We start from the raw sequence: 27067 nt of genomic DNA on the forward strand, positions 1-27067 counted from the left end.
GCAGGAAGGCCCTACAGAGGGATCCGGACAGGCTGGATTGATGGGCCGGGGCCAACTGTATGAGATTCAACAAGTCTAAGTGCCGGGTCCTGCACTTGGGTCACAACAACCCCTTGCAATGCTACAGGCTTGGGGAGGAGTGGCTGGAGAGCTGCTTGGTGGAAAAAGGACCTGGGGGTGTTGGTTGACAGCCACCTGAACATGAGCCAGCAGTGTGCCCAGGTGGCCAAGAGGGCCAATGGCATCCTGGCTTGTATCAGGAATAGTGTGGCCAGCAGGACCAGGGAAGTGATCATCCCTCTGTACTGGGCACTGGTGAGGCCGCACCTCGAGTACTGTGTTCACTTTTGGGCCCCTCACTCCAAGAAGGACATGGAGGTGCTGGAGCATGTCCAAAGAAGGGCAATGAAGCTGGTGAAGGGTCTAGAGAACAATTCTTATGAGGAGTAGCTGAGGGAGCTGGGGTTGTTTAGTCTGGAGAAGAGGAGGCTGAGGGGAGACCTTATTGCTCTCTACAACTACCTGAAAGGAGGTTGTAGTGAGGTGGGGGTTGGTCTCTTCTCCCAGGTAACAAGTGATAGGACAAGAGGAAACGGCCTCAAGCTGCACCAGGGGAGGTTTAGGTTAGACATTAGGAAAAACTTCTTCACTGAAAGGGTAGTCAGGCATTGGAACAGGCTGCCCAGGGACGTCGTTGAGTCCCCATCCCTGGAGGTATTTAAAAGACGTGTAGATGTGGTGCTTAGGGACATGGTATAGTGGTGGACTTGGCAGTGCTAGGTTGACAGTTGGACTCGATGATCTTAAAGGTCTTTTCCAACCTAAATGATTCTATGATTCTATGATAATCACGATGAAGTGGAAGAAATAGAAAACCAAAAAAAGACAAAACTACAGGCTTCCCTGTTAGCCGCTTTGCCAGAAGGATAAGGGAGGGTTATAGGAAGAGGTAGAGGAAATTCACCAAGTGGATTTACAGGCTGAGGAATAAGCCATGGAAATTTGAGGGGGTATTGGTGTGATACCCCTTTAGGACCTAATCAGTGTGCTTATTGTAAGCAGGATGGTCATTGGAAAAAAAATTGTCTGCATCGGTCGAATAGTCAGGAAAAAGGGACGGAGGCAGCCGCTGAGGTACTGGCAGAAATAGGATTAGGTTGAAGGGGACCGGAGGAATCTGTTAAACTTTCCCCAGCCAATCCTCTGGTTCCAGTGAAGCTGGGGAATGAAACAATAGATTTTTTTAATAGATAGTGGGGCAACGCATTCCCTATTTACAGACTGTAAGGGACCATTAAGTAAAATCAAATCAATTGTAATTGGTGCCACTGGGAAAAGGGCTCTAAAATCATTTTTGCAACCAATGGAGTGCACGATTGGAAATACTACGGTAACGCCTTCCTTTTTCTATATGCCAGAGTGTCCCTTGCCACTGCTGGGGCGAGATTTATTAATGTAAATTGAATGCGCAAATAACTTTCTCTGAAAATTCTGTACAGTTACATATTCCCCCAGAAAATGCTTGGAAGGCACAGATATGTTTGCTGACTCAAGGCGAGAACGATGAAGATGCAAATATTGTGGAAGAGATTTAATGCAGTAATACTATTGGTGTGGGCATTGGGAAAACCAGGACGAGCAAAGAATAAGACTCCAATTAGAAATGAATTGAAGCCTGGAGCACAACTGGTAAGAAAAAAACAATATCCTATAAAATTGGAAGCAAGGAGAAAGCTAGAACCACTTATCAGCTCCTTCTTAGAATATGGACTGTTACAAGAATGCCAATCGGAATTTAATACCCCCATCTTACTGGCAAGAAAACCTATATAGAATATAGATCAGTGCAAGACTTGCGAGAAATTAACATTCAGACAGTTGATGTCCACTCTGTGGTACCAAACCCGTATACGCTGCTTTCATAGCAGAAGTAGTACAGGGAGTACCTAAATTTCTCACGAAGCCCATTTTAAATGGGTAGAGGCCCTACCTTTAGCCCTATTAAGGGTCAGGATAACTCCAAGAATTAAAGAAAAAGTAAGTCCCTTTGAAATACTATATGGAAAACCATATCCTGCTAATACAATCACAATAAGAGGGGATCAAATGCGTATTAAAGGACAAGAGACAGTCAAAGAGTATTTTATCTCTCTTTCGCAGATTTTATCTTCTTTACATAGATGCTTAAACCAGAGGACATTGTTACCGTTGGATACCCCTGTTCATCCCTTTCAGCTGAGAGACCTAGTCTACATATGGACTTGGAAGGATGAACCATTAAAGGAAAAGTGGAAAGGACCATATACTGTGTTGTTAAGAACTTACACCCCAGTAAAGGTAGAAGGAGTGGATTCTTGGATTCATTATACAAGAGTGAAGAAGGCGCCAATTCCTGAGCAGAAACAGTGGACTTTGGAGTCCACGGGAGAGTTGAAATTAAAAATTTAAAGGAAAAGTTAACGGTTCTTTTTATATTTGGACAATTACTTCTATGTTTGAGTTATAAGTTTATGAATTTTATTTGGCACATTGAAAATTCTTCATTAATAATAATTATAGTAGTGTGTTTAGTTTTACCATTTGTTGTAAAATATATATATATATATAAAATTCATATCGGGTTTTGTAAGGGAAAATCCAAACATGATAAGATTGAAGATAACATTAGTATTACTGATTCATCAGTGTATGAACGTTTGCCACAGCAATTTCTTTTTACAACTCGGTCAGTCTTTTGGTAGAATCCACAATGTTAGCCAGATTACCGCATGTTTACCATTACCAAAATCTGCTGCTTCCCCCTTAGATTGGGGAATTCTGACTATTGACCTAAATTGACCTTTTGATACCATGTTAACTAATGGGACAGGAATATTACAATTTAACTTAAAGAAAGAAAATATTTGGATTAGGAAGATGGAAAATTTTGGGAAACAAATCAAAAAACTTATGTTGGCATATCAATGAAACACATCAGCCAGGAATAATTAAATAAGCTGAACCCTGTGACTGATTCCCTTGTGGAATGCAGTTTCCCTCTGTTTGGAAAACTGCTGAAAAAGGAGAATGGCATTATATGCAGCCAACTCCTTGGTGTATTGACTGGACAGGAGACCAATCGAAAGAAAAGATATGGAAGTTAATTCTACCTTCAAATTTAACTGAAGATAGAATAGAAATCCCTAAAGCTTACAATTGGAATTGCACTCGAGTCTTTAATTGTTTGGCTAACATATTGGACATTCAGAGAATAGGACCATTGGCCAGAGCTTTAAGATTAGGATGATTATGTTGAAATTATTCAACATCCCTAAAGGACAGGCGGACAGGAACAATGATCAAGGATAAGGTAATTAATTGTGAATAGGAAACCATTCTCCCCATTGGACATACTGTCTGGGTAAGTAGTGATGGATCTTGGTCAACACAATTGGCTCTAAAAGGACCCAGAAAACAGGTGACATTGGGAATGCTAACTTTGTGTCCTTTGTGGAGAAAACGACCCCTAACCTCCAAATTATGGGGAAGAGTTAAGAGATCCAATGTAGATCCATGGCAACACCCATCAACTGGAACAATAGTAGGGTGGATGTTAGAGTCCATATTTAGCCCTCAGATAACTTCTTTTAAAAATCATGTATGGTTACAGAATTTGACGGGACAAACTGAGGCATTAGCAAATGCTACGAAAATTGGCCTACATGATCTAAATGTACAATTACAAACCACCTCAAAAATGACCCTCCAAAATCATCTAGCTTTAGATCTGTTGCTTCTACATGAATACGGTGTCTGGAGATGATAGTGCCCCTGTATTCGGCACTGGTGAGGCTGCACCTCGAGTACTGTGTTCAGTTTTGGGCCCCTCACTCCAAGAAGGACATCGAGGTGCTGGAGCATGTCCAGAGGAGGGCAACGAAGTTGGTGAAGGGTCTAGAGAACAAGTCTTATGAGGAGCGGCTGAGGGAGCTGGGGTTGTTTAGTTTGGAGAAAGGGAGGCTGAGGGGAGACCTTATTGCTCTCTACAACTACCTGAAAGGAGGTTGTAGCGAGGTGGGGGTCAGTCTCTTCTCCCTAGTAACGAGTGATAGGACAAGAGGAAATGGCCTCAAGCTGCGCCAGGGGAAGTTTAGGTTGGCTATTAGAAAAAACTTCTTCACTGAAAGGGTAGTCAGGCATTGGAACAGGCTGCCCAGGGACGTGGTTGAGTCCCCATCCCTGGAGGTATTTAAAAGACGGGTAGACGTGGTGCTCGAGGACATGGTATAGTGGTGGACTTGGCAGTGCTAGGTTGACAGTTGGACTCGATGATCTTAAAGGTCTTTTCCAACCTTAACGATTCTATGATTCTATGAGGGAGGTGATTCTCCCCCTCTACTCTGTCCTCGTGAGACCCCACCTAGAGCACTGCATCCAGCTCTGGAGCCCTCAGCACAAGAAAGATGTGGACCTTTTAGAACGGATCCAGAGGAGGGCCACAAAGATGATCAGACAGCTGGAGCACCTCTGCTATAAAGACAGGCTGAGAGAGTTGGGGTTGTTCAGCCCGGAGAAGAGAAGGCTCCGGGGAGACCTTATAGCGGCCTTCCAGTACTTAAAGGGGGCTTATATAAAAGAGGGGGAGAGACTCTTTATAAGGGCAGATAGCGATAGGACAAGGGGGAACGGTTTCAAACTGAAAGAGGGGAGATTTAGATTAAATGTTAGGAAAAAATTCTTTACTCAGAGGGTGGTGAGGCACTGGAACAGGTTGCCCAGAGAGGTTGTGGACCCCCCGTCCCTAGCAGTGTTCAAGGCCAGGTTGGACGGGGCCCTGAGCAACCTGGTCTAGTGGGTGGCGTCCCTGCCCATGGCAGGGGGGCTGGAGTTAGATGATCTTTAAGGTCCCTTCCAGCCCAAGCCATTCTATGATTCTATGATTCTATGATTAATTAGATAAGGAGTCTGCACAAGCTTACCATTGTACAATGGATATTATCACTGCCTAGATTCATATAATCCTGCCACTTTCTAGCTTTATACCCTCTCCTATCCTACTTGATTTTCCACCATCAGAGGTGGAAATCGAGACAACATCCTATTGTTTCCACTATACTTATGCTACATGAATGCCTCCTGGGGAGCATTGGCCGATGACAGTAGCAAATTTTATATCTTCAGAAGATGTTCCTGGTAGTCAGACTCAGTTCAGGGAGAACTATGTTATCCCACAGCTATAGCTGTTCAAATGTTTTTGAAGTGCTGCACATTATCTACTAAGAGCTGTAGGTCTTTAGAGAGACTTTCTAAATAAAATAGCCATGTTAATGTTAGTTCCATTGTCATGGTTTAACCTCAGCCGGCAACTAAGCACCACACAGCCGCTCGCTCACTCCCCCACAATGGGATGGGAGAGAATCAGAAGAGTAAAAGTGAGAAAACTCATGGGTTGAGATAAAGACAGTTTAATAGGTAAAGCAAAAGCCCCGCACGCAAGCAAAGCAAAACAAGGAATTCATTCACTATTTCCCATCGGCAGGCAGATGTTCAGCCGTTTCCAGGAAAGCAGGGCTCCATCACGTGTAACAGCTACTTGGGAAGACAAATGCCATAACTCCGAATGTCCCCCCCCTTCCTTCTTCTTCCCTTAGCTTATATACTGAGCATGATGTCATATGGTATGGAATATCCCTTTGGTCAGTTGGGGTCAGCTGTCACAGCTATGTCCCCTCCCAACTTCTCATGCACCCCCAGCCTATTCGCTGGTGGGGTGGTGTGAGAAGCAGAAAAGGCCTTGACTCTGTGTAAGCACTGCTCAGGAGTAACTAAAACGTCCCTGTATTATCAACACTGCTTTCAGCACAAATCCAAAACATAGCCTCATACTAGTGTCTATGAAGAAAATTAATTCTATCCCAGCCAAAACCAGCACATTCATAAAGAAAAATTCATTGTGTATGCAAGAAGGTGATGCCAGTATACAAAGATGTTGTTTTTTTTTTCCCCAGGTAAATAAGGTAGAAATCCAAAATAAAAATAAAAGCAATAAACAGTTGAAAAATCAGTGATGGTGCATTTGAATTGCATTGTCTGAATCCTGCATTTTAGACTTCTTTTTTAATGCTGTGGAAATGTCATAATAGTATCTCAGTCACATAACTAGGTAATGTCTATTATTGATGCTGTTTGTTAGATTACTTTTCTAATATTTGCCTAAGCATTCCTTTAATGCATTTTAGACGAATTCTGGCTTTTCTACCATCATCTGAAGCTAAATAATTTCTTCTTTCTGGACTTCTCGAACCTCCTCTTTTTAAAATAGTGGTTTTCAAACTGTGGTCCTCAAGACTATGTGAAACACTATTATACACACAGTTCTCTTGTAGACAAATTTGATAATAAGGCTGCATGACGGCATATGGAATATGTTGAAGCTTGGCAATGAAGTGGTTGGTTTGTTCAAATTTTTTTAGCAGCTCACAATACAGACAAGTCTTAGATCTGCGTGGGGCAAGCAAAATACAATGTCTTGATTCCAGGACTTTTTCAAAGTCCTGCTCTGCTCTGCTGCAAACCATAGTGGTCTTAATAGCTCTTGTTAAAAAACACAAACAAACAAACAAACAAAACAAGCAAACAAAAAATAAACAAAAGATCCCAAAACTAGTTATAGTGGGAAGCATAATAAAGATGATATGTCAGGGAATGCTACTCCAAGGCTATGAATAGTTTTAAATTTTTAATATTTTATGTTATCATATATTTATGGGTTTATGTGTGTGTATAGGGCTATACAGATATATGTGTAATTATATATATGTAGGGAATCTCGTTTTGCTTTTTTCATTTCTCCTCTGCTCTGCTCTTCTTTCAAAATGCGTTGTATTACATACAGATGGTCAGTCATCTTCTATTCTGCCTAGCCCTTTCACACAGCTACCTGCCTTTTCATAACATAATCCAGAGTGTCTTGAAGTCCACAGAAATCTTTTCATTCTGTTCAGTGCTGTTCTGTCAAGCCCATATTCTTATTTCCTAGGCCTACGACTTTATAGTATTAAGTAACGGATCTAACCTTATTGCATGAATCTCATTTTCCAGTCTTCACTTATCATTTTACAAGAAGATCAAGAAGGACAGTGAATATGAACTGGTTGAAATAAAAAAAATAAATATGCAATATTTAGTGAAAAATAACCTCTGCTCTGATGTTGTATCAATATCTTAAAGAAGCATTGGATATGTTTCCAGGAATTATAAACCACTTAGCCCACAGATGTTTGTTGAAGTGCACAAACTGTATGCAAACTGTAGTAGATCTGTTGCTGACTTCTGCCTAAGAGCATCAGGCCAAAGAAGCTTAGGGGAACCATGCACAACCCCTCTTCATCAAAAGCCCTGAGGATTTTACTGTAGAATATAGTCCTCTACAAATGTGTTATAAAAGGTGATATATAGTGCTTGTTGATTATTAGATATTCTTTCCCAAAACATTTGCAGTGTTATTTTAGGCTCAAGCATTTTATCTGTAAGAGACATAAAAGTAATTAATAGACAGCTACCTGGTCTGTCTCTTTTTTCCTCTTAGTGGCCTTTCAGTTCCTTGAGACTTTTCTTGTCTCTGAGAATTTTCTGAAGGCTGCTTTAGGCAATCAGTGCTTTAAATAATGAAATTTTATTTTCAAAAGGGAAACCAGAAATATGTTGTTTTAAAATGTATGTTATCTCAAACAGATTTTTAGTCAAAATTACTGTAGCATCACTAGTTGAGTGGTTTTCCACCGAGTTTCCAGGTAAAGGTCAAAATATGCATTCAAATAGAGAGGATTTAACCAGATTTACTAAACTCTTGAAGAAAATGGGCTTGCTCAAGGGATATAGTCTGACTCCTTTTCATTTCCTTGAGACATCTTATTAGATTGGTTTCCCAGTGTGATCATGCCCCTCTATCTTTCTGCGTTTTATTGCAGTCCCATACTTAATTCTCAAGAAATGTTGCCCATAGCCACATATGCACAAAGGTATACTATGGGAAAAAGGACTTAATTATTTTCTTTTTTGCTTGTTTTAGTTATTATTACATGGATGTAAGTACTGGAAGAGAAACTAGTTAAGGAATTAAGATGATTGTCATTTGATTACAAGAGCTGGGAACTTCACGGTTATCTCCTATATTTACATATTTACTTTTATTTCAAGGGAACTGCTTGTACAGTTAAGATAAAAAGTGTATTTAAGTGCTTGATTATAAATGGGATTGGTTGATTTCCTTGGTAGGAAACTAATTCTTATACAAATTCTGTCTCTCTCACTTTACTATTTCATGGTGGCATGAATATAGCTGTTAAGTGAGGTCATGATTATACAAGAAGAAAACCTGTCATATTGTTTGTCAGCTGGAGCACCAAAAGACTGAGCAGAACTGAACTCTTCATCATGAAACCAGTACAGAGTGAAATTTTGGAGTGATATACCCATGATAGCCTTTATTTCTTAGCTGATGGGCTACAGTGTTTGATGCATAATCAGTATATCAGTATATGATCAGTTTATCAGTATATGATAAACAAACATTTATTTAGTCATAGACATACCCTTACACAAGTAAACAGGAGTGAAATGTTTATTGTAAAAAATATCATACAGTGAGTTTTATGCATATATTTTTCATTTAAGGCAGAAGCAACGTGAATTGTGAGCTATGATTCTTCTGTGCTAGATGACCAAAGTAGTAAACAACTCTAGCAGTGGTTCCTTAAATCACTGCTCTGCAGTTACAGCAGCAAAAGATTTTTTGACACATGGAAATGGGATTAGGCATGTACCCTATGTGTCTATGCACAGAACGAATTAGCCATGTTTCCAGACCTCATGTGATTTACATGGCAGATAGCCATCACCCTCATTCATTCAGGGGACGACCACAAATCCTGTTCCAAGTACACCAACCTCTTAGTATTGTATGGGCAAACTCTTGCTTACGGCATCAAGGTTTGCTCTGAAGAATCAAATTCTGTTGCCCTCTCTTTCAAGGAAAAGAAATTTTTTTTTGAAGAGAAGATTTTATGGGTATGATGCACTCACTTTTTATACCTTAAAATGCACAGCATAAAATGAATGACATTCATGAATAGGTAATTGTAAATGAAAACATTTTTGCATGTATAAACAATTTTTATGTTAACTAAACATTCAATATTTAATCTATTGTATAGCATAGTGGCTATTGGTAACATATATAAGTTGATGTTTTAATTTCAATTCTTAAATATAGTAATACATTAAAATTAACTGGCAGTACTTTATATGCAACTGTATTTCACAATTGACTAGGCTAATTTATGAATGCTTTTCCACAAATTATTGGAAACAGAACATCAGACTAATTTTATGCCTACTGTAGCTTTATTGCATTCAAATGTTTATAACTTACCTGCATCATTTGCATATTTATCTTTTTTCCTAATTTAATAGAATAATATAAATGAAAGATGGACAAGATCTTTTCAGTCTTTCTTGTACATTTTTTGTAGTGCCTTCGGAGCTTTGTTCACTCATATTTTAAATAACTAAAGCAGAGGACCTTCCACCAACAGAAGGAGAATATTTCACAGTCCACTAGGTTGAACTGTTAAAGCATTTTCTTAATATCTAGATGTGTAGTTTTCCATGTTAATTTTCTTTTTATTACATCTGCTTATTTCCATTTTAATTCTCCCATAAACTTCCTCACTGCTTTGTACATTAGGCTCTTCAGTAGCTGGTAGATGGCTATCATTGCCATCTTAATAGCTTTTAGCTATACAATAAATAAAAGGTAATGGCAAGTTCCATAAGAAAACTATTACTTGGTAATACTTGGTGGACTGACTGATTTCTACTCAATGTGTAAAACCTGTAGAGAGTTTAGAAATTTTAAGTTCTATTTCTTGCACATTTAAATACTTTTGTCATTAACGATAAAAAAACCTTAATAAAGAAATACTAGATTGTTTTTTGAATGAATGCATATATATTTATTATGCCATGGTGTCTGGGTAATGTCAATCATAATCAATTTATAAAACTTTTCTATCCAATCCCCATTAAAGGCTGACAAAATGCAGTGCCTTTTGCATATGCAGTGTGTTAGGTAACAGGAGACAAAGAGCAATGCAATTCAATCTCACAGAGGTTTATTTTCAGTTAAATTGAACTAGGTTTTACTGATTTAGGAAGTACTCTATTGTGTAGTAGGTACATGTCAGTAAAAATATGTTTACCTGGATGCAATTCTGCTTAATATACTAGACTTCCAAAGAACTTTGTTTTGTAAAAGTTATGCGAAACCTGGAGGTTTTTTTTTTTCCAGATTTAAAAATACATTAACATTAAATTAAGATTGGTCCAAAAGTATAAATGTTATATTTTCAATTTTAGTGACCTCATACTTGGGAATGGCTATGACTTGGTCAAATTATAAATGTCAGATTACTAAATTTTTTTTAATATCTTAGTGTAATATTTGTTTCTGTTTTTTTTTAATAACTATGCAAAATCAAGGAGGAAAGCCTCAAGACAATACACTACCAAATATAGTTTTCCAAAATGATCCTGCAAAATAAATATAAGTCTAATCCCACTGGTTTTGTTAGATGTGAGAACTCAGTGCCCATCCAGATCAGGTCCTGAAGTAGTTAACCATGATGATATCTACATTACAACCATTGGTTTCACAGTTTACATACAGTTAAATGGAGACCCTTCCCCTTCGACCAAGCCTTCATTTCTGACTGTAGTAGATGCATTTACCTATGTCAGTTTAACTAAATCAGATTTTTAAAAAAGTCAGGTTAAACAAGTACTTGTTTCCAATGGTGATCCAAGGATAAAAATTGTCTGATTTTTCCAACTATACCAGTTGGTCATCTAAAAGATACTACATCTGCCTATAAACCTTGTCCTGCATATGCCCTTTAGCCATCTCAGCTACAACAAAGCACTAAAACTAGAAAACATTTTTGCTTAATTCAGCTGAAGGATGTGAAGATGATTTTCCAATTTCAGTGATAGCCATTACACTTTATCTTCTGCTATATAGGAGTTGTACATCAGTTGATTTCCATTCCACACAACCTAGCTTTGGAAAAAGAAATCTGAAAACTTGTTTTTGCCAAAATAAATGAGAGTATAAAAAAAGAGGCAAAAGAATTGGATGTACTGTTAAACATTCACATACAGAGACGTTCATATGTCGAAGCTAGCGTCTTTAAACTACATGGTAGATTCTTGTGAGCCCATCTATGTTTTCAGTGTGTGGTGTTTTTCTATTTTATCCATCACTATGTTTAGAGCCCAGTTTTTCTTTAGTAATGAAACACACTTTTGACTCTTCTTTACTCCTGATTGATTGTGCTACAAGTTCCTAAGACATAGAATACAAACTTACTTTGTAAGGCTTTTACCATATGTTTCCTTCTTAAATTACTGCCTGGCTTTCAGAGAATAGCAATGTATTCTGTTTATTGTGGGCAAATACAGACAGACAGGGGAAAAAAGCTGTTGAGCAATGCAAACATTTTCCTTGCTGAAACATGCGGCTTAAAGTATTTGGTCCATACAAGTGGAAGAACTGTGTGTACCCAAGACTTCTAAAAGACCTCAAGGATGAACTAGTCAAACTCCTAACTGTGGTGTATAGTCCTTCACCTAAAACTGCTTTGATACCACAGAATTGGTTGGCAAAGGTATTTCAAAAAATGTTCCAGGGAAGATCAGGAAAATATTAACCAATAAACCTGACATCTGTATAAGGGAAATTAGCATAATAATCAATTGATTAGTGGACACATGGATAGATATGACATACTGGGGAAGAGTTGACACAGCTTTTGTTAAGGGATGTTGTGCTTCACAATCATATTGAAGTATTTTGAAGAAGTCATCAAGGAATAAGGAAGACCTGATTGATACAGTCTATTAGGATTTCCATAAAGCATTTGAAAAGGAACTAAGCAGTCATAAAAGGGGAAGTCTTGGATCAAGTTTTAGGACAGGTTCAAAACAAACAAGCAAAGGTGGTTTTCAAAACAGAAAATAGTTGAACTGAGGCACTCCTTGCTGCAGGGTGTCCTGGAGCATAAAAGATTTTCTGGATTATAAGACTGATTGAATGGACTCATGGAAGTACAGAGACGACAACCCTGGTTCAGAAAGTCCCTGATTGTAATTTTTTTCATGTGGGGAAAGTGTTCTGGGAAAGTATCATTATATTTTCACCTGTTCTCATCTTCTCTCTTTGGCATTCACTGCTGGGTTCTGTCAGAGACTGAATAGTGGATCTTTTCTCTGACCATGTATGGCTGTTCTCATGAGGGTGCAGTCACACACATTGAGAATTTCTGAAAACACAGTCAAAGGAGTTTTAAAATGGCATATTCTCCAGAAATACATTTGTTAAATGAATTGTTGTAATATATGACTACAGTGTAATATCATAATGTTTTGAATACAGTCTTGCCAAAATATTTGGTTTTCCAGAAAGATGACTGCTAATCTGAGGACAAAGTTGCAAAGTACAGAATAAACCTGTCATTTTCTACTAAGACACGGCAGAATATTCTAACAGTCTTCAGCCATCTGTAATATGGCAAATGATTTTTAGCATCATTTATAATTAAATTAGAAAAACTTTGGCAAGTGTTCTTATGTGTTATGTTGGGTTGACCTTGGCTTGCTACCAGATGCCCATCCACCTGCTCTCTCATTCTCCCTCCTTGACAGGACAGGGGGAGAAAACAAGATGGAAATCTTGTGGGTTAAGACAAAGACAGGGAGATCCCTTACCAGTTACTGTCACAGGCAAAACAGACTGTGCTTGGGGAAAATTAATTTAGTTTATTGCCAATTAAAAATAGAGTAGGATAATGAGAAACAAAGACAAAACTAAAAACACTTTCCCGCCACCTCCCCCCACCTTCTTCCCAAGCTCAACTTCACTCCATTCCCAGCTCCTCTACCTCCTCCCCTTCACCTGAGTGGCACAAAGGGAATGGGGAATGGGGGGTGTGGTCAGTTAAGTCTCTGCCACTCATTCCTCACATTTTTCCCCTGCTCCAGTCCTTCACAAACTGCTCTAACATGGGTACTTCCCACAGGCTGCAATTCTTCACGAACTGCTCCAGCATGGGTCCTCTCCACGGGCTACAGTCCTTCAGGAGAAGACTGCTTCTGTGGGTTCCCCACGGGCCAGAATTCCTGCCAGAAAACCTGCTCCTGCATGGGCTACTCTCCACAGGACACAGTTCCTGCCAGGAGCCTGCTCCAGCATGGGCTCTCTATGGGCTGCAGCTTCCTTCAGGGCACATCCACCTGCTCCAGTGTGAGGTCCTCCATGGGCTGCAGTGTGGAATCTGCTGTGGCACCTGGAGCACCTCCTCCCCCTCCTTCTTCACTGACCTTGGTGTCTGCATAGTTGTTTCTCTCACATTTTTCTCAGTCCTCTCACAACTGCTGCGCAGCATTTTTTACCCTTTCTTAAATATGTTATCACAGAAGCACCACCAGCTTCACTGACTGGCTCAGCTTTGGCCAGCAGCAGGTCCATTTTGGAGGCAGTTGGAACTGCCTGTGTCCAGTATGGGGGCAGCCCCTCGTCTCTTGTCACAAAAGCCACCCCTGCAGCCTCCCCACTACCAAAACCTTGCCATATAAACCCAATACATTTATCAAAGAATAGCCAGGTATTTAGCATTGCTGAACAGAAAATCAAATGTATGCGTATATCTGGGGGCTCTGTATCAACAGTTAGAATAGAGAGACAGTGGTGTACAATGCTGTTGGGGAAAGGCCAGAAAAAAAACCGTACTATCTATTCAGCAGTCCCTAATCTAAAATATACCCCATGCATGATTAGTCTAAGAAATAGCTGAGATTAGACACATAGATTGATTAAAGCATGACATTTTATTCAATTATTTTCACATACACTTATGTGAAACACAGGTGAAGACATCAGATCATCAATTGTCTAGAAATCAAGTAGAACTTGTGAACTGTAAAATGCATTCACTTAAAAAACCCAAAATCTCACAGTTGGATTTTTTTTTGTTTTACATTCCATTTTTTAAATGTATCATATTGATTTGTAATATCCTGGGGTGTTTTTTATTCCATTGTGTATTGTTCCTGTAAATATTGGTACTTGTACCAAAAATGTGGTGGTTGTCTCATAAAATCATTGAAGTAAATTATGTGTTCTGCCTTACCTGATAATAGACAGAATATAATAATGACAATGTAGTCTAGAAATCATACATATACACTTTGATTTATGGAAACTTACTTATGCTTTCCAAATCCCAGTGATTATCATCTCCTTTTTCATGCTTTTAATAATTTAGAGAAATAAAGCTATTAACAATTTGTTGGTTAAAGTACAGATTTTCAGAGAACAAGCAGTGAAGGCCAGTTTTGTACAGTCTTCATGTTCTGTTATTCGATAATTATTCTGTAATTCTTTCAATAAATCTTAAGCCCCTTTTCCATTGTGCAAAAGGGGGAAATGTTTTTATCTTTCAGTAAAAAAAATCCATAAAACTTAACAGAGATTTAATTAGTCCCACTCTAGTAATTATATGTTTTACTCCAGAAATGCCAAAATACAAATAATAGTACCAAATGATAAACAACACATTTAAAATTATTTTTATCATTATAAAATGACTTTGTTCTATCTGAATAAGAAAGATAATCTTTTATTTTTCCAGTTTGTTTTATATGTGTATATGAAAATACCTGCATGAGATTTCATGCTTTAAGCCATCTTTTTGCCTGATTCCAGGAGGCTTCTTGGACTAATGATGCTCAGTTTATATTTTAGATTTGGGGATTCTGCACACAGTATATCATCCTTTTTTTCTCCTTTAACAGTAGCATTCCCTACTTTCCTCTCTTATTTAAGTGCCATGAGGGAGCTCTCAGAAGTTATGTCTAATTTCCTATAATGCCTGTACTAGAATTCTTCACCAGTGAAATATGATGACCCTTTATGTCACTCCAGTAAAAGTATTCTCTGCTGATTTTCTTCCATTTATTCATTTTCCACGAAACAGCAAAAAAGGGGCTTTTTTTCTAATTAACAAAATATGATTGTAACTTTACAAAAACTAGCAAAAATATTTGAAGATAAACAGTACTTGAAATTATGTTTAATTGACAATATTCTAATTTAATGGTGGGCTTTCAGTATTCCTGTACTACTTTAGACAAGTCTATAACATTTTGCATGGAGCTATAATAAACTGTAATTGCTACAGCTTTTCTTATTGCAAAATATATGCAGAAAGTTTCTGACTCTTTTTCCATAATTTTTATTAAAGTGATATATTAAAAGGGCTCTAAGGAAAAAAGTACAAAGTTTATGTTCTCTTATATATATATTTATATATTTACAAAATAAGTATTTGTTTTCTAGGGATGAGAACAAGGAGTTGGCATTGTCCTACAAAAATCAGTGAAACCATAATGAAAAGACATAGATGATAACATCATAAGTTCATTGTGTCAGTTAAAAATTTACATTATTGTTGACCTTTTTTCATTAACTGCTGCAAGAAAAAATTTATGTTCCACTGCACCTTTGCTTCTGCAAATGTATTTGGCCTCTTTTGGCTGATTTTGATTGCAAATCAAGTTCACCTGAATTAACATATTATCCCCACTGCTGTTAGACAGCAATTTACATTATTGTTGACCTGTACAGGTCTCTGCAGAACCACTGCAAGGTCTGATGGGTTCTTTTCTTTCTCTCTGCTTCTAGCTCTTAGTTATACACTGACTAGGCTAAGACTGACATCTGGCATATCAAGAGCTGGTATCAGCTCTTCATAACTCCTTTTTCCTGACAGTAGGTCCTATAGTACAAACAGAACTGGTCCACAGCTGCTGAAAAATCTTCTTTAAAGACAGCAGATATTGCATTATTTGGAATAAGGCACTACTTCATCTTCCTTTTAAGCAACTGCATTATAACTAGAGTAAAACCTGTAAACCTCCTACCCCTTGGCTGACTTCCACACTGAAAGTCTTGGACTTTCTTCTTAAGCTGAGTTTTTAGCTACTGAAGTCTGCTGTTCATTTCTGTTAATAAATCCCAACTTGACTAAAGGTTTCCTGGCCTGTATTTCCTGAAAAGTGTTCTAGTCTGTGGTGACCAGGGTACTAGTGATCTCAGTCCATTCTGTCATTTCAGACTAGCCATGTCATGACAAAGCCTTCCCAGGTTGTTCAGATGCATTGTGGTTTCTCCTAGTTACCACTTTTCAGTCCTTTAAGGGAACTTCCAGATGCTGTTTCTGTTCCTTTTATGAAGGTTCCAGTTTTTATTTTAATTCCTCCTGACATTTTTTTTTTTTTTTATTTTTAACTGGAAAAGTATTCCTGAAGAAAGCATGGAAGTGAGGCATATGGTTGTTATTACATCATCAATATGAACAATGGGAAACAAATGCATTTTAGAATATAGTTATAAAATACATGACATAAGATACTTGCAGGGTTTTCTAATACCACTTGTTTTATTGACATAGAAAATGCCCTGTTATTCTTTGTGCTGTCTTTGCAATACTCCTTTGCTGGAAAAAAGTGTTAGTAGTATAAAATCAGTTATTTTCTCTGAAAAGTGAGATAGAATTCTTTTTATTCTATAATTAATTCATCAATGGATTGATCCTTCTGAAAAAAAGTAATTAAAAGAATACATATAGAATATGCCTCCTAACTGAAGGGGTTTGCATCTATTTATCTTGATTGATAGATAAATATATAGAAAGATCTGTTTATATGTTTGTGTGTGTTTGCACATGTGTATTCCTAATTTGAAAAGACAGAGCTATTCTATAGTAATAAAATGCTGAAATATAAGACATTTTACAAGGTACAGGTTCATTTATCAGAAAGATAAACTACTCAGACTAAACTGCTCTTCCAGGAAATTTATGAAAACTGCTACTCAGAATTTCATTTCGACATCATTTAGCGTATACATTTAACTCAGCTTACTATCTCCAATATTGATGTCTATAGCGCATATCTTTAATATTTTTACAGCTCTGATAGCCATTGGACGATACAGCATGACAATAGAGACAGTGGATGTTGGATGCTGCAAAGAAATCACAGACCATGGAGCCATCCAAATTGCACAAAGCAGCAAATCTTTCAGATATTTAGGGCTGATGAGATGCAACCAGGTAAGCAGCTTTTGCATGAATTGGTGTCTGCTTCTGAATGAGTGTGAGAGCGTGTGTGGGGAGAGAGAGAGGGAGGGAGGGAGGGAGGGAGAGAGAGAGATTTTGGTGCACAAATAGGTATGGTATTGTACTGGGTCTGGCTGGGATGGAGTTAACTTTCTTCATAGCAGCTCATATGGTGCTGTGTTTTGGATTTGTGGCTAAAAATAAGAGTCGGCGAGGAGCACAGTGGCGACAACGTTAAGTTCCGCGGCTGAGCGCGAGGTGATGAGGCTAAGGGAGGGGTCCTGGAGCCCGGGAAACCCGCGGACGCGCCGAGAGACGCGCCGGGAGCCGCCAGCTCTCGCGAGCGAGGCTGACGCGGCAGGGGGCGTAGCCAGGAGCAACTGCGGGAGATTTAAACGGCCCCTAGGGAGCGCGAGCGACTGGGAGAGTCAGTCAGGGTGTGTCGTGTCGTGTCGTGTCGTGTCGTGTCGTGTCGTGTCGTGTCGTGTCGTGTCGTGTCGTGTCGTGTCGGTTTGTGCTGAAGCTCTGACAGCTCAAAAGGTAAGTTCAGCCGGTGGTCGTCACCCTCTTGAAGGGAGCTCAGCTATGGTCTCCACCCAGCAGAAGGCCATGTCCTCTACAACCACCAGAATGGATGTGGCAACCTAAACTGTGCTCCCAACAAACCATGCAGCCGTCCAGGTCTCAGGCTGCAGAGAGTGCCAGAGCCTTTCACTGGTAACGGTTGGCAGTAGTGAGAACAGCTGTGTGAGGTGTGAACAGGTGGATGATCTGCTCAGCTTGGTGGCAGAGCTATGAGAGGAAGTAGAAAGATTGAGCATCACGGAGGCTGAGCAAGAGATTGACTGTTGGAGCCAAGCTCTGCCCTCCCTGGAACAGAAACAGGAGCACCAAATAGGAAATACTCAGGATCAAGGGGACCCTGTATCTGCCAGGCTGAAGGCAGCAGCCTAAAGGAAAGAAGTGAATGGAGGCAAGGCCATGCTCAGAGCAGAAAGCGAGCTCCCTCCTTGCCCACTACACCCTCGCAGGTGCCTCTGTACAACAGGTATGAGGCTCTGGAAGTGGAAGGCCAGTCAAGGGAGGATGTGGATGATAGTCCTTCTACACCAGAGGTGTCTCCAAGGTTAGAAAGGCCTACCTGCAGTATCACAACCACCTCCACAAGGAAGGAAAGAAGGGTTATAGTTGTAGGTGACTCCCTTCTGAAGGGGACAGAGGGTCCAATATGCCAGGCAAACCCTCCTCAAAGGGAAGTCTGCTGCCTCCCTGGGGCCCGGGTTAAGGACATCACCAGGAAACTTCCCAGCCTGGTACAGCCCTCGGACTACTAGCCATTATTGATCTTCCATGTAGGGGGAGAGGAAGCTGCAACCCGTAGTCCAAAAGCAATCAAGAGAGACTTCAGGGCCTTGGGACGGTTGGTGAGGGAATCGGGAGCACAGGTTATTTTTTCCTCCCTCCTTCCAGTTGCAGGCAGGAACACTGAGAGGAACAAATGGATCCAGTCCATTAATACATGGCTCCGTGGCTGGTGTCATTGTCACAATTTTGGGTTTTTCAACAATGGGATGGCCTACATGGCACCAGGCTTGCTGGCATCCAATAGGATTCACCTTTCTCAAAGGGGGAAGAGGGTCTTTGCACAGGAGCTTGCAGGGCTCATCGACAGGGCTTTAAACTAGATTTGAAGGGGGAGGGGGTCGATATCAGGCTTGCCTATGATAAGGGATGGGATGGCATGCCATGGTTAGAGGGATGGGGTACTAGTGGGGGATGGGGTGCTAGCGGGGGCCCTCAGCCTGTTGATCTGAGGCATGCTGGAGACACTGCAGCACAGTTGAAGTCTTACGGGGATGAGCAGGGGGCTCTTGAGGTAATAGGAGCCAACAGGGAAATATTGGAGAAATTCCTCAAGGGAACCAAGGGGTGTTCCTCTAAGAAGGTGACACGGACGACAGCCCAGCTGAAGTGCCTCTACACCAATGCATGCAGCATGGGCAACAAACAGGAGGAGCTGGAAGCTACCATGCTGCTAGAAAGTTATGACCTAGTTGCCATTACTGAAACTTGGTAGGACGAATCCCATGACTGGAGTTCAGCTATCGAAGGCTACAGGCTGTTCAGAAGGGACAGGCGAGGTAGGAGGGGTGGAGGCGTTGCCCTCTACGTCAAGAAATGGATAGAACGTGAAGAACTGTCCCTGAAGAATAGCCATGAGCAGGTTGAAAGCATATGGGTAAGAATTGGAGACCGAGGCAACAAAGGGAACCTCGTGGTTGGTGTCTACTACAGGGGGCCTGATCAAGGGGAGCCTATTGATGAAGCCTTTTTTCTCCAGCTACAGGAAGCTTCGCACTCACAGGCTCTTGTCCTGCTGGGGGATTTCAACCACACCGACATCTGCTGGGAAAGTAACATGGCAGGCGGTAGGCAATCTAGGAGACCCCTGGAGTGCATGGAAGACAACTTCTTAGGCCAGGTAATAGATAGCCCTACCAGAGGGGATGCAATACTGGACCTGGTGGTCACCAACGCAAGTGAGCTAATCAGTGACATCAAGATTGGAGGCAACCTCGGCTGCAGTGATCATGCATTGGTGGAGTTTGCAGTCCTGAGGGATATGGGACAGGTGAAGAGTATAGTCAGGACCCTGAATTTTAGGAAAGCAAACTTCCAGCTCTTCAAGGAGTTAATCAACAGGACCCCCTGGGAAATGGCCCTCAGGGACAAGGGAGCAGAACAGATCTGGCAGATCCTTTAAGGATGCTTTCCATAGAGCACAAGAGCTCTCGATCCCCAGGTGCAAGAAATCAGGCAAGAGGCCGGCATGGCTGAGCCATGACCTGTTGGTCAAAATAAAGGGCAAGAAGAGAATGCACAGGCAGTGGAAGCAGGGACTGGTATCCTGGGAAGAGTACAGGGACACTGCCCGGTTCTGTAAGGATGGGATCAGGAAGGCCAAAGCTCAGCTGGAGCTGAACCTGGCAAGGGATGCAAAGAATAATAAGAAGGGCTTCTATAGGTATGTCAACCAGAAAAGAAAGGTTAAAGGAAGCGTACCCTCTCTGATGAGCAAAACTGGCAAGCTGGTAACAACAGATGAGGAGAAGGCTGAGGTACTCAACAACTTCTTTGCCTCAGTCTTCACTGGCAACCTCTCTCCTCACACCTCCTGAGTCAATGGACCGTTTGAATGGGATCAGGGGGGCAAAGATCCTCCCACTGTAAGTGAAGATCAGGTTTGTGAACACCTGAGGAACCTGAACATACATAAGTCTATGGGTCCTGATGAGATGCATCCCAGAGTCCTGAGGGAAGTGGCTGATGTAGTTGCCAAGCCACTCTCCATGATATTTGAAAAGTCATGGCAGTCAGGTGAAGTCCCTGGGGACTGGAAAAAGGGAAATATTGCAGCCATTTTTAAAAAGGGTAAAAAGGAGGACCCTGGGAACCACCGACCTGTCAGGCTCCCCTCTGTGCCTGGGAAGATCATGGAACAGATCCTCCTAGAAGCTATGCTAAGGCACATGGAGGACAGGGAGGTGATTTGAGACAGCCAGCATGGCTTCACCAAAGGCAAGTCCTGCCTGACCAATCTAGCGGCCTTCTATGATGGAGTAACTACATCAGTGGACAAGGGAAGAGCTATGGATGTCATCTGTCTGGACTTCTGTAAGGCCTTTGACAGGGTCCCCCACAATATCCTTCTCTCTAAATTGGAAGGATATGGATTTGATGGGTGGACTGTTCAGTGGATAGCAAACTGGCTGGACGGTCACATCCAGAGGGTAGTGGTCAATGGCTCGATGTCCAGATGGAGACCAGTGACGAGTGGTGTCCCTCAGGGGTCCGTGCTGGGACCAATACTATTTAATATCTTCATCAATGACATAGCGGGATTGAGTGCACCCTCAGCAAGTTTGCAGATGACACCAAGCTGAGTGGTGCAGTCGACACGCCTGAGGGATGGGATGCCATCCAGAAGGACCTGGACAGGCTGGAGAAATGGGCCTGTGTGAACCTCATGAGGTTCAACAAGGACAAGTGCAGGGTCCTGCACCTGGGTCGGGGCAATCCCTGGTATCCATACAGGCTGGGGGATGAAGGGATTGAGAGCAGCCCTGCCGAGAAGGACTTGGGTGTACTGGTAGACGAAAAGCTGGACATGAGCCGGCAATGTGCTCTCGCAGCCCAGAAAGCCAACTGTATCCTGGGCTGCATCAAAAGAAATGTGGCCAGCAGGTCGAGGGAGGTGATTCTGCCCCTCTACTCTGCTCTGGCGAGACCCCACCGAGAGATATGGAATTAGCTCATGTTAGAGCTAATGAGTTTCACATCAAGAAGTCCTTACTCAAAGTGTCATTTTGCTGGGATGGATGGCCTGAAAAATAGAAGCATTGATCAGAGCAAGGATAGACAAGAACTAACACATTTATGTCTTACTTACTTTCAGAGTCCCAATTAAAATATTTGTTCCTTATTTGTATTAATGTATTTATAGTAATGTTCAACTACATTGAATTCATATTTTTAAACTGAAGATTTCCCCTCCCATTTTAGCATCAATAAAATCCCTTGAGTAATGTAAAGAATGATAGAAGTGGTTTTTACTCTCCCCCAAAATTCTCACAGCCTTTTTCTTTTGCCTTTTTAGTGTTCTATCATTATTCATCGCTGAATGAATATGCAAAAAATTTTATTCTGGTTTAATTAAATCCTGAAATATATTGATATTTATATTGATATATGTTTATTTAGTCTTATGCCTCAATACTCAGAAATAATGAATATCTGGGAAATTCCTGAAGTATGTTGAAGATAATTTCTTATCACAAGTCCTCAGAGAACTAGGAAAGATGCCCTCCTAGACTTGCGATTTGTGAATACAGAAGGACTCGTGGGAGATGTGATGGCAGGTGGCCGTTTTGGCTACAGTGATCATGAAGTGGTTGAGTTTAAAATTTTCAGTGTAATGAGAAAAAAAGGACAGCAGAGTTGCTACCCTGGATATGCTACTCAAAGAGCTAGTTAGCAGTGTCCCCTGGGAATCTGCTTTTGAGGGCTTAGGAGTCCATGAGAGCTGGTTAGTTTTTAAGAACCACCTTTTAAAAGCACAGGAGCAGGCAATTCCATTGTATTGTAAGTCAAACAAGCAGGGCAGAAGACCAGCTTGGCTGAACAGGGAACTCCTCGTGGAGCTCAAGAGGAAAAAGAAATTGTAGAAATTGTACAGTCTCTGGAAGCAAGGTCAGGCTTCGCAGGAAGATTACAGAGCTGTGGTTCATATATGCAGGGAGAAAACACGAAAGGCCAAAGCTCAATTAGAGTTGAAACTGGCCAGTGTTGTGTCAGACAACAAGAAGGGCTTTTTTAAGTATGTTAATAGCAAGAGGAGGTCTAAGGAAAACATTGGACCAATACCTGCTGAAGATGATCACCTGACAAATAGGAATGAAGAAAAAGCGGAGGCATTCAATGCTTTTTTTGCCTCAGTCTTTAATAATACTGATAGATCTTGAGCTGCCCAGTCCCCTGAGTCAGAGGACCACGAGTGCAGGAGCAGTGACTTTCCATTTGTGGACACTGAAATTGTAAAGGACCAGTTGTAGCAGTTCAATGTTCATATGTCCATGGGGCCATATGGGATTCATCCCAGAATACTGAAGGAGCTAGCGGATGTTATGTCAGGACCCCTCTCAATCATCTACCAAAGGTCTTGGGAGTCTGGGGAGGTCCCTGCTGACTGGAAGGACACTTCTGATGGAGTCTGCAACTTTTCTCACACAGTTCAGGATCCTTTCACTATAGATGTGGTGTTATTTGAAATGTTTTTCAGCAGTGCTACCACTTAAATGTGGGAGACATTTTTTTTAAATATACAGAAAAATGACATTGAATTTTGTAGATCTTTGTTTTTCAATTTTCCCCAGGTATGAGTTAATGAAATGAAGTGAGTTTGATGAAGTTTCCTGTGAACAGCTACTCTAACTTCAGTTAATAAATCATCATGGTCTTTCTTCCTTGCTTATTTTGTTTGAGAAATTCAGGTAGCTTTTCAGGAAAATATTGTTATAGTTATTCCAGAGAACATTTTTAGATCAACTGTAGCATGTATTTCCTATTATACTTTTATTGAGATAAGTGTTTTATTGAGATAAAAGTATAAAAAATTGTCAAAAAAAGACAAACTTTTATATTACCACAAAGAAGAAAGAAGATAGATGACCTCCAAAAATAAAAATGGTCAATTAAGAAATCATTTCCATCTCAAGTAAGAGTAAGATTTTTAGAAAATCAGTAGATTTGTTTGTAATTTATCACTTTATCCTTCTATAAAATGTTTTAGAAACATTTGTAAATATATATCCAGTTTGAAATGCAAATCATTCATCTGACTGGAATGCAGCTACTGTTGTGTATGAGGAAATGCCAGCTTGTGAAAACTTAATAACATGAGGCAAAAAGAGTTTTCTGCTTTTTATATATATATATATATAAATATATATATATAAAAATATATAAGTCAGCATGACTGGAAAATTTTTTACCCTTCATCCACAATCTGTTTTAATTTACATAGTTTGTGAGTGAAATAAATTAAGTGAAGAGAGATAAGATCTTAATCTCTAGAGGTATGTCTTTAAATTTCAAATACTTTTTTGAGATAAATTATTGTTTATCAACAAAATTTACCACAAATTTAAAGAGACTTTTGACTTTTTGAATAGGCATAAAGTAACAAATACTGTTTAGAGGATTCTCCCTTCTGCAGCCCCTGCAGCAGGATGGGGGAGAGAATTGGAAGGGCAAAAGCAAGAAAAACTCATGGGTCGAGACAGACAGTTTAATAAATGAAGAAAATAAGAAAAAAGCAAGTGATGCAAAAGCAATCACTACCTTCCACAAGCAGACCAATGTCCAGCCAGTTTCCGAGCAATAGCTATTTTTTAAAAACTCCCCCCCCCCCCCCCCCCGCCCGTTTTATTGCTGAGCATGATGTTATATGGAATGGAATATCCCTTTGGCCAATTTGGGTCAGCTGTCCCAGCTGTGTCCCCTCCCAATCTCTTGCCCACCCTCAGCCTACTCACTGGGGAGGCAGAGCGGGGAAAAAGAGAAAGCCTTGATGCTGTGCAAGCACTGTTCAGCAAATTAGTGTGTTATAAACACTGTTTTAGCCACAAATCCAAAACACAGCACCATATGAGCTGCTATGAAAAAAAATTAGCTCCATCCCAAGCAGACCCAGTACACCTTCCCAGCAATATTTCTATGAAGTGTTGCTGATAGATGGAAAGTACGTATTCAGCTATAACTATCAAATATTTTGCAGGACTTGTGCTTTCTCTGATTTCATTTTGTTATATGAAAAGTCACTTCTTGTTTTTCGTAGAATCATAGAATCGTTAAGGTTGGAAAAGACCCTTAAGGTCATCGAGTCCAACCATTAACCTATCAATCACTGCCAAGTCCACCACTAAACCATGTCCTCAAGCACCACATCTTCCCATCTTTTAAATACCTCCAGGGATGGAGACTCAACCACTTCCCTGGGCAGCCTGTTCCTGTTTCAGCACTGGAAGATGTTGCTGTAATATAATTATTTGCCAAAAGAGTACAGCGTGTGCTGTGAATGGAAGTTAAACCAGTTTTCTATCCTACTCAGTCTCAGCTGGATGAAACTTCCAATAAGATTGAGTGTTTCTATTATTAAAGTAGAAGAACTGGATATACAGTAGAACAGCATAGAATAGAATAGTTCAGTTGGAAGGGACCTACAACAATCATTTAGTCCAACTGCCTCATCATATTAAACCTTTAATTTATCCCTGTCATATTCTTGATATTTTTTAAGGACAAAAATATTATTAGATATTGTGGTCACTGTGCTTTAAATTATTATTCCCAAGATGGATCTTTGTAATGGTAGTAAACAGTTTAGTTTTTTTACTTGAATATGGAACACCGGGGGGAAAAAAAGCAAATTATGATATCAGTCATATATCCTACCAATCTAGGCTGTTCAGTATTTAAATGTAACAGTAATGCATTTAACAATGTCCAAGTGTTCAGCAAAAATTTGAAATACAGCTAGCTAAAAATTATGCTGCTTAGGTTAATCTTTTATTTATCTAAAGGATGAAGGAAGCTGTCTACTTCTGTGATACAAACTGCAATCAGATTAAAAATAATTGATAAATGAATCCCCTCACAGCACTGCAATTGTAAAGGTATTAGGTTTAATTAGGTTTATCTAATTGCCTTGTCTAATAGAGAATAGGGGTGCTACCTTTCATATCTAATATTTAGGAGGGACATCCCTGACCTGACAAGCTTGCATGTTTTCATTATTGATCCCATCATTTCTCCCACAAATCCCTTGTACAGTATTAGCCTCACACCAAAAAGCTAAAATAAAAGCTTCTACCAGTAACGTATGTGAAGACGTGTGACTTTTAAACTTTGGAAAAGTTGATCTGTACTACCAATTGATCTACCTGCAATATAGAATTGTTTGCATTCTTTTCTCCTTACGTAATCATATTATCTCTTTTTTATCATTGCAGCCACATTGATAGGTACCTGTCAACAAAACATCAGTGTGTTATCAACATTATTCTCATCCTAAATCCAAAGCACAGCACTATACGAGCTACTAAGAAGAAAATTAACTCTATCCCAGCTGAAACCAGGACAGTATCCACCGCTTATTCCATACCATACACGTCATGCTCAGGTCCCACGCTATCCAATACATCCTCATTAACCACCATCCCCCCTTCCCATCCTTTGATACAATACACAGGTATCATTCCCTTATTCTATGGACCACCCCTGTGAAATGTCTGTAAAATGTCCATAAACATCCACAAATGTCCACATAATGTCCATTGAGTTCATTTAATCCATGACTTTGGGCTACAACAATTTAAAGGTATTTCCATTACAGTCTCCAACCCTGGCCCCTTTGGACCAGACCATTGGGTTTAACACTGCAATGGACTCCTCCCCTTGCCCCTGCTCTGGCTTGGACTTTTCCACAGGCTGCAGTCCCTTAGGGGTGTACCTGCTCCAAGTGGAGCCTTATCGATGAGCCACAGTCTCTCCAGGGGTATACCTGCTGCGGCATGGACTTATCCACAGCCACAGTCACTTAGAGGTGCACCTGTTCCAGTGTGGCCTTCTCCATGGGCCACAATGCCTTCAGAGATATATCTGCTCCAGCGTGGCCTTGCCCGCAGCCACAGTCTCTTCAGAAGTAAACCTGCTCCAACGTGGCCTTACCCATGGCTGCAGTCCCTCCAGGGGTGTAGCTGCTCTGTCATGGGCTTATCCATGGCCACACGCTTTGAGGTGCTCCAGCATGACCTCATGCACAGCCACTGATGCTTCAGGGTGTACCTGCTGCAGCACGGACTTATCCACAGCCACAGATGCTTCGAGGTGTACCTTCTCCAAGCGTGAACTTATCCTTGGGCCACAATCCCTTCAAGAGGTATACCTGCTGCGGCACAGACATAACCATGGCCACAGACACTTCGAGACATACGTGCTCTGGCATGGGCTTATCCACGTCCACAGATGCTTCGGGGTGTCCTACTCCTGTGTGGACTCATCCACAGGTCACAGTCCCTTCAGCTCGAGTTCACACTGGAGTTCCAGCCTGTCCAGTACAGCGGTACAGAAACAGCAGCAGGCCAGCCCAGGCGCATGGCCGTTGCTGTTATCAAAATGTTCCCAGGCACAGCAGAGTAAGATAAGCAGTACAGCAAGCAGCAAAAGCAAAAAGCAGCCACTAACGAGCACTAGACTCTAATATACAGTAAGGCAAGCAAGCCTCATGGCAA

General features: G+C 40.7%; 1 protein-coding gene across 1 annotated transcript in view; it reads left to right on the forward strand.

Annotated features, from left to right (window-relative positions):
- Nucleotides 1-26088, forward strand: part of LOC148054122 (uncharacterized) — an 87002-nt gene extending 60914 nt beyond the window's left edge. Inside the window, exons 2-3 of the mRNA XM_087770971.1 lie at nucleotides 17068-17210; nucleotides 25787-26088. Coding sequence (XP_087627097.1) covers nucleotides 17068-17210; nucleotides 25787-25795 — 152 coding nt within the window. The 3' untranslated portion in view covers nucleotides 25796-26088. The remainder of the gene's footprint in view (nucleotides 1-17067; nucleotides 17211-25786) is intronic.
- Nucleotides 26089-27067: the final 979 nt, after the last annotated feature.

This window comes from Nipponia nippon, unplaced genomic scaffold (assembly GCF_047370975.1).
Source record: "Nipponia nippon isolate SJK-2023a ecotype South Korea unplaced genomic scaffold, ASM4737097v1 scaffold_34, whole genome shotgun sequence".
NCBI classification, from domain to species: domain Eukaryota; kingdom Metazoa; phylum Chordata; class Aves; order Pelecaniformes; family Threskiornithidae; genus Nipponia; species Nipponia nippon.